Consider the following 14,032-nt stretch of genomic DNA (forward strand, 5'->3'; position numbering starts at 1 on the left):
TTTTTGCTTTGTGGAAGAGTACTCACAACACATTTAAAAGCTTTAATGGAGGCTATTTGAAGAAAGACAGATGGACAGGGGCACTTAAATTTCAAAAGTCAGACCTCTAATTTCCCTAAAAGAGAATGCTTTTTGTTTCAGTTAACAGGCTTCAGTGTTGTTGGCACCAAATTCCCCATAAGGATTCCATTTAATGGAGTGATCAAATATATTTTGAATGGGAGTGTATGGACAAAGTCAGAGACCTTGAAGTTCTATATATTGAAGAAAAAAAAAAGGTACTGCTTTCACAATGTGGATTCCACTGCCTTTTGATATGCCCCCAAACCTTCCTTTTATTACAGGAGCACTCACAGAATTGCCTGCAAGCATACACACATAAGAGGCTGATCACATAAGCAGCAGTGTGATAATACGATGAAATGTGAAACTACTGACATCTGAAGATCCAAGAGAGACTCCAGGATGTATTTTGTGGTCTGATCCATGCCAGCACAAAGAAAATCACATTCCTTAATACACAAGGAAGGAGTGAACTGTGATTGTGGCTCAGCAATTAGGATATTAATTTCCTTGAACGATGCCCCCATGAAACAGATGAGGTTATCAATCATCAGAATGGACAAACATCCCTGTTTTTTCTCAAAGCTGCCACCCAGTCAAACTGTAAAGCTGCTCAAAAAAGGCCTACGAAGCTTGATTCCCAGTGAGGAAGCTGCAGGCTTCCTGGAAAATTCATACAAGGCTCAGCTGTCCACAGAACATCTTCAAACCTTTGGATCTGTACTAAAAGAAATGCAATTAGTAAAAGTCTCCAAGAGAAGAAAACTGAAGTTTAGTTCAGAGTGTGCAGTAATTGGGGAGGTAGCATTCTGCAGGTGACTGCAGCACTTCTTGTGGCTTCTCACCTAGCGTGTGGTTCTGAAAACCTTTGTGGAAATATCAAAAGCTTTTAGAGGTATAAAACACTCCTCCTCGATCCTGGTCTAATTGATTACATTAGTGCAAGAGCCACTTCCCACTAACAACTTCAGAATTTATGAGGTATGAATAACATTATCTGAACACAGGCACGGACTGGATCAACACATGCACATGTTCACGTTGCCTGGTTTTCAAAGGCTTTTGCCTTCTGTTGAAGGAAGGAATTTTTACTTTGTGAAATTTACTTTGAGGCCAATCAGTTCCAGAAGGGAGAATCACTTCAATCCAGAACACTTGAACCAAAAGCCTCGGAGAAAGAACAGCATTCTTTAATGCCAACAATTTATACATTACGGCTGTTCACTACAAAGAAATAAAAACCTTTTCTGAAACCTCATTATGTAATAAGTCCTCCTGCTTCCCTGTTACTATTTAAGTATCTATTTAGTAGGGAAGAGACTGAGCAAAGGTCAGAAGCAAGCATGAAACTAACCTTAAAGAAAGGGCTTCCAAATGCAGTAATTAAACACGAGGTGTTGGGGAATGGGGAGGGGCAAGTGTTATTACAGTTTAACAAGTGCCTTTTCCATTTTTCTGAGCATCTGGTGATGGATGCTCACGTCAACAGTCTAAAAAAGATCCAAAGAGATTGTCAGAAACACATCACAGCCTCAGGGTGAAAACATCTCGTGAAGGACCCACAAGAAATACATTATCTGTGGTATGCTCCATCCTCTTGCATGTGCCAGAAAGGATGCAGCTGTGCACATGTATCTTGTGGTGGCCTGGAGAAGATTTCAATATTAGGACAGCACCCTTCAGAACACGAGCAGACACTTCACCTTAGAGACTTTTGTACCTCTTGGCCCACTGCAATAGAGGATATACTTAAAAAAAAAGCTCTCTGTCATTTACAGTTGGCCACAACCCAGATGCACTGTCAAGCTCCACATTAGCAGTCTGCTCCTCACACTAACAGGGCAAAATGAATCTCAGTGTGTTTCCGTATCAATCATCTACAGACAGATGTGCTTTCAGTTTAGTTAAGCACCTTTCCTGCGATCGAAACCAACTAAGTTATAATCCTCCATAAACTTACCTGCAGTGTCTGCAGTGATGGTCTGAGCCAAAGAAAAAGAAAAGTCAAAATATTTTGTGGAATTCCAACTTGGAACAGAATTCTTGAAACTTTCTGGCCAAATGAACATAAATCACCACCGCAAAGCAAAGCAAAGCTAAACTCTTACTGCAAAGCAGTTCCAATTGTTAGCACTAGAAACATAAAGCTATTACACCAAACCAGAAAGGGAGCACAAAATCTAAGCCTCTAATCGGAACCAGAAGAGGAGGTGGAACAGCTGAGCTGTTAACTCAGGACAGAAGATGGATGGTGTTCATTACTTCATGGTGTAGCAGCCTTCGTTAAGAGAAAGAGCAAAAGCCAGGTGATGCAATATTCAAAAGGCTTCTGGATAAGCTCTGTAATTCTTTATTAAAATATCTGGAACTATGGCTCCGACGCTACAGACATTAACAAAAGGCAGGCAATGGAGAAAGGAAAACAAATAGCTTTAAGCATTGGTTGCTGAAATATAATCATCCTAATGCAAGGTATGGAAGAAAAGCATAAAAGGAGAGACTGCATTCAAAGTGGCTGCCAATATACTGAATAGTCATCATATTATTACAGCTCTTTCCACTTTGAAATTTATTGTAATTATCTAAAGCTCATATTGTTCAAATATTTTCATTGTCTTTGCCTACAGTTCTGAAAATAAGTTAGCTATTTTGGTAGAAAGGGATTCCTTTCCTTCACTAAAAGCTGGGGCCAATGTTTTCATTGACAACTAATGACACTGCACATCCAAAATGAGAACAACCCCTTAAAAACACAACTGAAAGCAGCTTTCCCAGCTGGCAAGTCCACACTGCTTTGTACAAACCAATAATTCTTTTATTTAAACTTGCTGCCTGAATCATCATTTTTCTCTGTTGTCAGCCATTCCAAACATTTTACAACCTTGCAACAAGAGGTGATTTAATTTCACACCACATTTCTGGAGATCCAATTGGTTCCAATCCTCAAAGATAGAACTGTGCAACAGGAAGCCTAAGAGGAACCCGTTAGTGTCAGCCCTTAAACAGGATAACAACATCAGATTTTAGGCTTGAGTGAATGACTACAGATCTTGGTAGAGAAAACACACAAAGTCCTGGGGTTTCTAGGATAAAATATATCTTGTTTCTGAGACAGATAGGCAGGGACCTGAGCTGCAAAGGTCATCAGATTAGAGGCCATACAGCCACGTTGTCTGAAAGCAAAGCATTCTATAGGTGTCAGGTGATGAAGACGTTTGTGTCTTTTGCATCAGGGAAACACTAAGCTACTTCCACTGTTAGTGGAAGCATTCTCTTACTCAAGAGAACAGGATTTGAAACAGTCCCAGATTTCTCACCGAGATGAGTTTAATATAGTTTAATATCATTTAAATTTCCCTTTTTTGGATAAGAGGGAGAAGGGACTTCAATACTCTGATGTAGAAAGTAAACCAGTTAGCTCGTTTCTTGGGATAGGAACTCACCTATATGAGTCTCCATCTCTGTTGTAGTCACACAATAGATAGTCTTTTCCTACCACCTTATCTCGTGCAATCTTCAATGGCTGATCAACAGAAGAGAGGAGATCTTCACAGAGGCTTGGGACCTGAAGGATTGTGGAGAAAAAAGACAGGGAGAGAAGGTAATAAAATTAAAAATTAAAAGAGTGCGGTATTCCTAAGAACAGCTTTTGCTATTAACAGCCAACCTCCAATAATTTCAGATTTAATTACCTAACCACTGGTGTGGTCCAGTATGCTTAAATATACACAGTCTGAATGTTAGCTTCTTGCCAAGGACGGCCAGTAAGGCAATTGTTGAGGAGTGATGAATCAAGGTAAATATTTATAATGGAGTGGAAAGCAGAGAGCTGCTAAAAGAACACGCCATCCGTATGCACTAATGTATTTTTCACAAACTCCCTCTCTGGGTACAGTTTAGAACAGTTTCCAGGCAGCTGGCCAACCATTACCATCCTGGTTAATAAAAATATGTGCATGTATGCACACAGACTTGTGTAAAACCAACCCATCTCCTACCCAGGCATCAGTATTCCTGCACTCATCATAGGAAATCCTCACCCCCCTCCTCTGGGTGCCCACTAAAGTCTTTTTCAAGAGAGAATTCCTTGGGTAGAAAAGAATGAAGAACACACAGTAGAGGCAGGACTTTGGTTAAAGCATCACTGCAAAACACTCAGATCCCACAGAGGGATGTGGAGCACTAAGCCTTGTTGTTCCAAACCCACTGACCCCAAATAAGCAGGGATGACTGCACCGCCCCTATCTGCAAAAGATAAATCTGAGATCCAAGATCACCAACTAGAAACCCCTCAGGAAAAAAAAAAAAAGCCTGCAAATTCCCATTTAAAGTTCTGTTCAATCCTTACAGAACTCCACGAATTTTCACGTCCAAGACCAAAAAAAAATTAAAGAAATCACACAGCCAAACAAAGTCAGGTTGTTACTGAGCGGTGCTCAGAGGTCGCTGGGATGATTCTGCCTGTGCTGTTACAGCTGCAGGCTTTTTGTTTACAACCCCTGTTTTCATAAAGTAATATTAAAGCTTTATTATTAAAATTCCCAAAATTCCATGCAGAACACCCAGATGTGCCACTCCTGGAGATCCCAGGCGTGCTGAGGGTGTTGCTGCACTGTGTACTGGGACAGCACAAGCTCTCGGTGACTAGAAGGAATCCTTGACACATTACTTACATCTTAAAAACAATGAATTTCATTTCCATGTAGTAATGATGAACTGAACTCCTCCCTGGGTGATTCAGTAACAGAAATGTGCATAAGCACAGACACTTTTTTAGTCTGTAGGAGCTGTAGCTGGTCTTAGAGGAATAGCAGAGAATGCATTGTAGCATCTACTTACTAAACTAAAATATTGTACTGTAATTCAGTACCATTTTGCAGCCATATTTCTAACACTCACTCTCTTTTTGCTCCAGGACTTCAGGCAATATATTCTTTTCTCCTTCAGTTTGTTTCAAAATGAAATGGGGAAGAAAACCCCAATCCACTCTGGAAGTATATGAGAAATTTCCTTCATTCATAAAAGAATAGAGCTATTTCAGCTGATGGAGCTGCTTATGCAATTTAATTTTTGGGAAAAAAACAGCCAAGGTTGGCATAGCTACCCTAAGAGAATTTCTGTATCACTTCTTGCATCAACTTCCAACAGCTGCTGCACTTCCTTTATAAGAGATTCACCAGATTTATGCACGCTGCTCTTCCTCCTCTGCGTTATGAAGCCACTTAAAAAGCAAAAGCAGGAACGTTGAACACAATAACCTGCAGCTTTAAAGACCCCAGCAACACGAAATTTGTTGATTCCTTCTGAATTTAAGCCTTTTCCATTTTAAAACAGACAATGATAAAATATTTGGGGCTGAACGAGCACTGCTACACAAGCACTGAGCAGCTCTTTTGCACTACATGTGCACCTCTCCTTAAGTCTTCCCCAAGCCAAGCACCAAACTTTCTTCCCGAAGCAATTCAGTTATTTTGTGTGCACTTGAACTCTGATAGAATTCAGTTTATATTTAGTGAGAAAATTTCCAAAACTGGACTGAAGGCAGTTCTGCCTGAAAGCCCAGCTGACCTGCTGTACATTAGCACTGTGAACTTCTCTCATTAGCTTCTACTGTGTTAATGGGAAAGCCAAAAGGTATTGGGTGCCTAAGTGCATCTGTCTCCAGCAGTCATTAGAAAGGGAACTCTGGCTTACATTTAAAACAGCACAAATAAACCCACTTCTCAGGCCAAATCCTGAAATGTAAAGCAGTGATTTCACAGAATCACAGAATGGCCCGGGTTGGAAGGGACCTCAAGGATCATGAATCTCCAACCCCCTGCCACATGCAGGGCCACCAACCTCCACATTTCATAGCTGCCCAGGGCCCCATCCAACCTGGCCTTGAACACCTCCAGGGATGGACGGGGATCCACAGCCTCTCTGGGCAGCTGTTCCAGCACCTCACCACTCTCTGTAAAGAACTTCCCCCTGACATCCAACCTCAATCTTCCCTGCCTCAATTTAAAGCCCTTTTCCCTTGTCTTGCTGTTATCTGCTCTTTCTAAGAGTTGATTTGATTCATCACCCCACTGTAAGCGTTCCTGCAATGAAAACATTGGCTGTACAGGGACGGGATTGATTCATAAGCAAAGAGTGCGCTCCCATCTTTATTCTGACACCCATTTATCTCGTTTTAAGCAGGTCACGTGCAGAATATAATCTTAGCCTTGTATCTTGAGCTAAAAGCCATCATTAATTCTGTTCAGTCCACGGCACACCCATGTTTCCACAAATAAGAGCTCAGTGACCTATTCTGGAGCTCGTATGCACAGCCATGGAGCGAGACCACCCTCAATGTAAATCAATAAAGAAAAAAAGAGGGCTCTTGGGAGGCCTCGACTCAGCCTGGAACTGAATAGCAGCATCATTCAGCAGCACATACCATGCAGCAGGGCACTGCTTGGGGGATGGATTGCTTTTTTCCCAAGGAGATATATGATGAATGCGTAGTACAGAGGAAAAAGAAACAGAATGAAAGTGAGTTAAGCATACTCTCCTGCATGTTGAACAAGGTTTCTGTTGTCTCGTGTAACAATATTCCCCATCAGAGCAAGCCAGGTATGTGGACAGTGTTTTAATTAAGTCGACTGCTATCATGACAAATAATCACTCGTGCCAAAGTCAAAACCATACTCTTCTCCCAGTAGCTCACCTAATAATGATTCCTTCCCATCTCATTTTTTGGTAAAATAACGTATCACCAAAACGATTACTGCTGTTTTGTTGGTTCTTACATTTAAATTAGCCTCTTAAAAAGACTGAAGTAAATGAGCAGTAAAGCTTAAAGTAAATTCCAGCTTTTCACATCAGATATGCACTCTCCACCTTGGCTTTGATCGTGCTCATTGGATTGCATCAAATTCTTCACCTTACATATTCAGAACAGCTAATGGGTTGGCTTGCTAGCCCTGCAACCCGAGCACACTGCCATTATTGTTTTTTTCCAGCAGCCTTGACTGAAATGAATCATGTTTGCAATTGAAGCAGTAATATTGTTAGTGTGAGGTTCTGGGCTTAAAAATACTTCTTTTTTTCCATGTTTATGCAGAGGTCAGTACATTCTGACCTCCACAGGAACCTCACGTTGCTGGAAAACTAAGTTAGAAGCAGTAAAATTAAAAGATGAAACATTTTTCCTTAAGGAATCAGAAGGAAGATGGAGTGAGCTCCAGAAGATAAGCAGTGCAGGCACTCAGATCCATTTGCCGTTTGATTCAGGGTCTGTAACACGCAGCTATCTGAAAGCACACATGACAAGTTGTTTTTAATTAAAACCTGCATGCAAACAGGAAAATGCATATTTTAGATGTGTGCGAGCTCAGTTTTCATTTGCTTTGTCTTTTTTAAGACAACTCACACAATAAACACTGCCCGTGTCACTTGGGCAGAGCATCGCTCCGCAGCAACGAAGAGCCCATGCAGGTCACCAGCACCTCTGCAGAAGAATTGCTTTGGCACAAGACCCCCCTGCAGCCTGGGTTCCTCCCCTCCGGGCTAGCATCTAATAAAATATTATTATAATTTGAGTCATTCCACAGCCTCAGATTTTCCTGTTCCTGCAGAACACAGACACGGCATAACGGATGTTGTGGAAACTCTAGAAGGAAGCCTGGCTCCACTCATCTTGGGCCTAAAACCACCAGTAAAGTCACTCCCACAAATCCACACATTGCTAAACCTTAATTTGATCCATCAGATGTCCAAGGGCCACACGCTCTTTAAGCTCTGTTTATTAAATGACACTTAAATGGACTTTTGTGTTCAAGGCCAGATATAACTGATATTGGAAACAGCTCAGCTTTACTCAAGTGTTTGCACTGAAGTCCAGTGCTGCAAGAATTTGCAACATAAAAATCAATTTGCTTTTCTGGCAAAAGGCAAATGCTAATTAGGTTGTAAACCTAGGTTCGTCTAGTTAATGATGTCATGGCAGAAATTAATTACAGGCATTTTCAGCTTAGCTAAAGGAAGTGCAGCTAAACTGTCTGAAGGGCGACAACCAGGGCTGGATTCAGCATTATGCAGCTTAGTGAGAAACAAAAGCTAGCCATCTGGCAGGAACAACGAGATGCCCCACATTCTGACTAGTGACCTGCAGGTGAAGGCTTCTGTATCCCATTACCGGTCCTGAGTCCCATGAGCCGTCACAGCATATCAGTATCTTGGGAAGTCCTGGCTGTGCATCCAGCTGGTGGTGGAGATACCCAGTGACAGCCATGGGAAAGGCAGAGGCATACATACTCTCTCCACTCCTTCCTCTTGATGTTTCCATAGTCTAACTTTCCCCACTACCTTTGAAAGAACTTTGATCGTTTTCTAATTAGGATTCAAGCTCATCAAGCGATTCCCCTCGCTACATTCCTTTAGGAAGAGATTTAAATAGGCAATTCAAGGGTTTGTTAACAGCAGCAATGCAATGGCAAGGGCCTGGAAGAAAAAAAGGCAAAGTTTAGGCTTAAAAAGAAAAAGACTTAGGTGAAATTGAAGCCAGAAGTGAAACAGAAATGCGTGGTCTCATGCATGGGGAGGTCGCAAGCTCTATGCCAAGTGTTCCATTGACAATTTAGATGTACTGCAATGTCCAGTTGCCATCAAGGTATCCATAGGGAATCTCTTCTAGCTGGAAAAGCTCCTGCTTACAGCTACTCACCAAATGGAAAACTGGCTCTCACCCACCATCAATTCATCCAGAGCCAGAGCCTCTTTCTTTAGCCAACTGGCTGTTGCCAGCCTGCAGCCCAGCCACCACTCAGCAAGCTGAGGACCAGCAGCAGGGCAAAACCCAGCTCTGGTCGGTCAGTGCCCCTCTGTCTCCACTCTTTAAGACTGAATTTTATTTTAATTTTCATTAAAAGAAGAAAAATCTTCCACCATCACTACTTGTTCAGCTAGCCATCTGTACTCAATTATTTTATCTTTCTTCTCAGCACTGCAGATTGCTCAGGCTTTTGGATTCCAAATACATAAAGCTCCAGTCACATTCTCATGTTCTTTATGGTCTGTGCAGTTTTCCAGAGGATAAATTCTCCAGCTTAATGTATTTTCTGTTACTGAAGGCATACAAGCAGATCTGAGGCTTGTCTGGAAGCACACTGGCTATGTGAAGCAAGCTCATGAATATTGTTCAAATATTTCAACATCTGAAGTTTATACAAGCATAAATTCATCACTGTGGGACTCCTTAGTAACACACGCTACTAAAATAATTAAGCATTCTCCTATGATGAGAAACATCAAGCAAAGATGGTCACCCTCAAAACTATAACAGCAAATGACCCTTGGGGGAAAACAAAGTTAGCAACTGATTTATAAATAGAAGAACTTGAGCTTTGTTTCTTCCATAGCAACAAGAACTTGAGTCTTTACGACAAGAAGGCCTTCACATTTAACAATGGATAAAAATGGGATAAGCTGAACACCAGCTTTACTGGGGAGAGACACAAAGAAAGGCATGGCTGTGAGCAAGTACATGGCAAGTCTGCCTGTCCACTCTAAAATCAAGTTTTATAAGGACAATTCTCCATGCTCACCTTCATGCCAGCCATCTGATTCTTCTGAGTCAGCTGGATTTTCTTCATTTAATTTATACATGCACCCACAGGCAAACATCCAAATTAAACACTCTGCAGGAAATTCTCACTTGCAGAGGAACCTGCTTAACTTTTACCAACGCAGAGGGCACATCCACTTCCATACTTGAAGCCAAAGTCACCAAGACATCCCTGCTGCAGACTCCTTACTTGTGCACGTGGCCCATGAGCACAGCCAACCCCTCCTCCACCCTGTGATGGGTGTCAGGAAGGTGGGACTCAGCCACTGCTCACCTACCTGCCGTGTGCTCCTCAGAGGTCCTCCACAACAGCTCCACCTGAAAGCTGATGTCTTCTGTGCTGTTTCTTTTGGAAAAAGCACAGCCGAAGGTATGTGAGGACTGACTTACTGCACAGCTGTCACCTTCAGAGTAAGGAAGCAGGAGGGCAACTCCCCCAAATGGGTCTGATCTGTCAGCATAAGCCATTTAACAGCACTACCAGCCTCCTTACTAGTGCCAGAAGGTGTGATTTGTGTGAGCAGGGCAATCTCTTCATGCCCTTTTCATGCATGCTGCTTTACATCCCACACTTGGCTCGCAGGTAGAGGCTCCAAGGCTTCCCTCATACAATTTTCCAGAGACATTACACAGAAAAAACACTTTAACTTAAATAAGTTGCCCTTAAAAAGGCATATACCTGCACTAAACACATTTGCTAGCGATTTAGAAGTCCTCTTGCACATTCTGACAGCCTCCAAGTAGTCTATTTTACGAATAACAACTAATTGAACTCCAAGCAGTGCATTCCATGCCAAGGCACATCACCAGCACCCTGCACAGCTTCTTTCAGGCAGGGCTCCTGAGTCCTGTGATTGACAAGGTCTCTAATGAACTCTAATTGAGGACTCTGCAGTCTGAAAAAGCAACAACAGATGTGGTAAAAGGGCAAACCACAAACTGTTTTGCTAATGAATGAAAAGTGTCTGGTCTGATGAGGGCCAGTGACCCAGAAATCCTATTCTTTCCCCCAACCTTTTACTTCATGTTCAAGTTTGGACCCCTTGCCTGGTCAGCCTGACGCTTGGGGGCAGTAATGGACAGCCTTGAACATATTCCACACACTTTCTGGCACCAAAATGCTCTTTTATTAAAAAGCAGAGCTTTGGGTATAGAATAATAGGGACCTGAGGGAGGAAATTTAGCACAGCTATTCTTCCCAGCAGCATGACGAGCCTAGGAAATAGATGTTACTTTCTTCCTGGATTTGTTTTGAAAACACTTTGCATACAAAGATAGGTTTAAGTCACCATCCGTGTCTTTCAACAGGTTTAAATAAGCATCAAAACAGTAGCTATGCATCATTCTGCAGATCGACTCCTATCAAAAGATGGAAAGCTGAACTGCAAACAGACCAAGGAACAACCCATACTTCCCACAGGAGAGTCAGAAAAAACAAGACTCAGGTCTCTGCTCCAAGTCTACTCCAGCATGGAAGTGTAATGAAGCAAGGAAACCAAATACAAAAGAAGCAGAAGTCAAGGTGCCATCTTTTATAATTCTATCACAAATTTAATGAACCTGCTCATGCTTGTCATGCATTTAGAGCCTGACCTTTTACATCAAGGAGGTTATTGTCTGGTAATGGTAAAGCAAACAGAATAAAAATCATCAGCTGTAAAGGTTTGGATGAAAGCTGCCAAGAAAGGTCAAAAAACTATTTGCTAGAGGCTGGCTCGTGATGTTCTTGGAACTCTTACAAGGTGGCAGTGCATATACTGCTCTTATCTAAATATTGTAGGCTTCTGTCTTGTGGAGGTCAGGCTCAGAGTGGGCTGCAGAAGAGGTCTGTAGATGTCTCACTAATAAATAAATCACACTGGTTTTAATACATTATGTCATCTCCACCACACAGAAGGGACTGCAGGAACCAGTGAGGGAATCATACAGATCCCCTCCTCATAAGCATGTTTCAAACTGGTCTGTTTCATGTTATACTTTCAATATGAAAAGAAGCCCCCAGAGCGTGCTGCTGATGGAAAGCATGTAGAACACTAATGAGCACCATCCAAAAGTAATTCCAGCATTGAGAGGTAACTAGCAATTTTCTGAGTCATTAGAAAATCCTCGTACCAATTACACAGTCAGACCATGGGCTCTCCAAACAACTCATTGTTCTGGATGGTCCTCGGAGTTGCACAAACCTTGATATCCACTCATCCCTCTACATTTCATCAGAAAACCCACTGTATCATACCAGACCAGATCAGACCAGGATTTAGTTATTGTGTCCTACCTCCAGCAACAGCCACAAGAATGATGACTTAAGCTGCCAAGAGTTTTGGTGGCACAGATGTAGACAATTACTAAATGGTTTCAAGAAAGAGAAATAATCCCTTCCTGGAGGGAATGATTTCTTTCCCTGACCCACAGAGCTTTCTTACCTTCACCTTGGCTTATGTAACCAAATGCAATATTTAAATAGAGTTTGATCAACTTCAGTCAGCCAGAGCTCTTTCACCATAGGACTCCTCCCAAGTCCACCAACACCAGCTGCAATACCACTTAGGAACAGACTCCTCAGCTAAGTTTTCCCCTGTTAAGCAGCCACTCTTCTGCACACAAAGATGGCAAACAGCTTGGATGCAATTTAAGCAGTTTAATTAAGAGGTATCAGTTCAAGTAGATGCCATATGCAGAATCACCAGGTTTTTAAAGTGGCTGACAAATCTTATCTGAGAGTCATGTATAAGATTCAGATCCACCAAAGGAAAGGGCTGCAATTCTCACAGGAGGATAGGAGAAAAGTCTTAATTCAAAGCTCTTACAGCTCCGTTCCAAATACAATAACCCTGTCTACAAAAGTCTGGAAGCTGAGGTCAGAAAACTGTTAAGCATAAATCATATTCAGAGTGGACAGTGGAAAAACGTTTTCCCAGCTTCCTCTACAGTTACACTTGCATTTAGTAATACTTTAACCTGCTCTAGAGGCAACTGTGGCACACAGTTTTCAGTGACAGTTGACCCTAACAAGCCCATTATAAACCCAAATGGATAGCATATCACTTCATAGAATGCACAACCCAACCTTATGCAACTGAGAATGGGAATACGTGTACTGTGTAAGACTTAAGTTACTTTGCTACCAATTTATGGAAGGATAACGAACGTTGCATGGGCGAGCAGAAAACAGGTAACAGCACGAGGTAGTTGGCAAGGGTTCCTTCTTGGATACTCACTGGACTGCAGAATACCTGGTATGTCATAATGTATAAATAGATCTGGGCATTCTCCAGAACTGCAGTGCTCTAGTCCTGCAATATTTTGTTGCAGTAAGGCCTTTGAAGCACATGTCACTGCACATCCGCTGCATGTATGGTAAAAGCCCTGTGTCAAACTGCAGACTGGAAAGTAGCTCATCTGGAGAGAATACCCAGTGTGAGGGCATGCGCCCAACTTGTGTGAATTCTTCAGTTATTTGGAATAAAAAGCAGCCTTCAAACTGTTGATGACAACTTCATCAAGAAAGGTGCTGATGATCCTTTACCCAAAAGCATCTCCACGCACACACAGCTGCTGGTCTGCCCAGAACAAACACCCAGATTCCTGGCGTTGTTTGGGCAGTTTCTCAACCGTGCCAAAACAGGAGGAGAGAACAGCAGATCACCATACCTGGGAGATGCCTCAGGAAATGTTCTTACATACCAGACCTGTCACACCCAGGACTCAGTCACTATTTGGTTGGAGCGTGCAATACTCACCAAGTCAATGAGGTCGCTGAGATTCTTCTCTATCTGCTGTGGAGGCAGACGCCTCATCAAATCCAAGGCACAATCCAGCTGCTGGTCACTCTGCAGAAACAAGAACATCCCTCTGTCAGTATGCACAGATAAGCACAAAGTCGGGTGAACTAGAACTGTGGTGCTTGTCAACCCTCCTAATGGGGAGAGAGACAGCAGTTCTAATCTGCAGAATGTTTTACATCAAAACATTTCGATAAAACACCATTTGGAACCATTGGATTATTCACATGGTATTGCAAGAAGTGCTCTAGAGCCCAGCTCAAAGAGCACAGCTTACGCTGGTGCCATGCCAGCAATTTAACACCAAGCAGTCCAGTCCTCACCAAAAACTGTCTCCTACACTTAAGGAAACACTCAATGCAATGTTTTTCCATGCTATCTCAACATTAATCTGGGTTAGGGAACTGAAAGTTCCTTCTCCTGAAACAATTTTAGCACTTCCTCATTCGTGTTGTGTCATTCAGCTCAAGACAATCAGTACCCAAGGCAAATTCTGTTCTGACACATCTCTCTCCCCCTCCTTCAGCTTTACCAAAAAGCAAAGTGAAACATGCACAAAGTATGAGCCATTATTTCCTTCTTATTCCAAAAGACA

General features: G+C 42.2%; 1 protein-coding gene across 1 annotated transcript; it reads right to left on the reverse strand.

The window, feature by feature from the left end:
- LOC109370830 (F-actin-capping protein subunit beta-like) lies at nt 1-13,520 on the reverse strand. Its single transcript, XM_019622383.2, has 2 exons — nt 13,396-13,520; nt 1-3,628 (listed from the first exon to the last, which is right to left on the reverse strand). Exons 1-2 carry the CDS (start codon nt 13,501-13,503, stop codon nt 3,503-3,505), a joined length of 234 nt encoding a protein of 77 aa, XP_019477928.1. The 5' UTR covers nt 13,504-13,520; the 3' UTR covers nt 1-3,502.
- Between the last annotated feature and the right edge of the window lie 512 nt (nt 13,521-14,032).

This window comes from Meleagris gallopavo, chromosome 23 (genome assembly GCF_000146605.3).
Source record: "Meleagris gallopavo isolate NT-WF06-2002-E0010 breed Aviagen turkey brand Nicholas breeding stock chromosome 23, Turkey_5.1, whole genome shotgun sequence".
Taxonomy (NCBI): domain Eukaryota; kingdom Metazoa; phylum Chordata; class Aves; order Galliformes; family Phasianidae; genus Meleagris; species Meleagris gallopavo.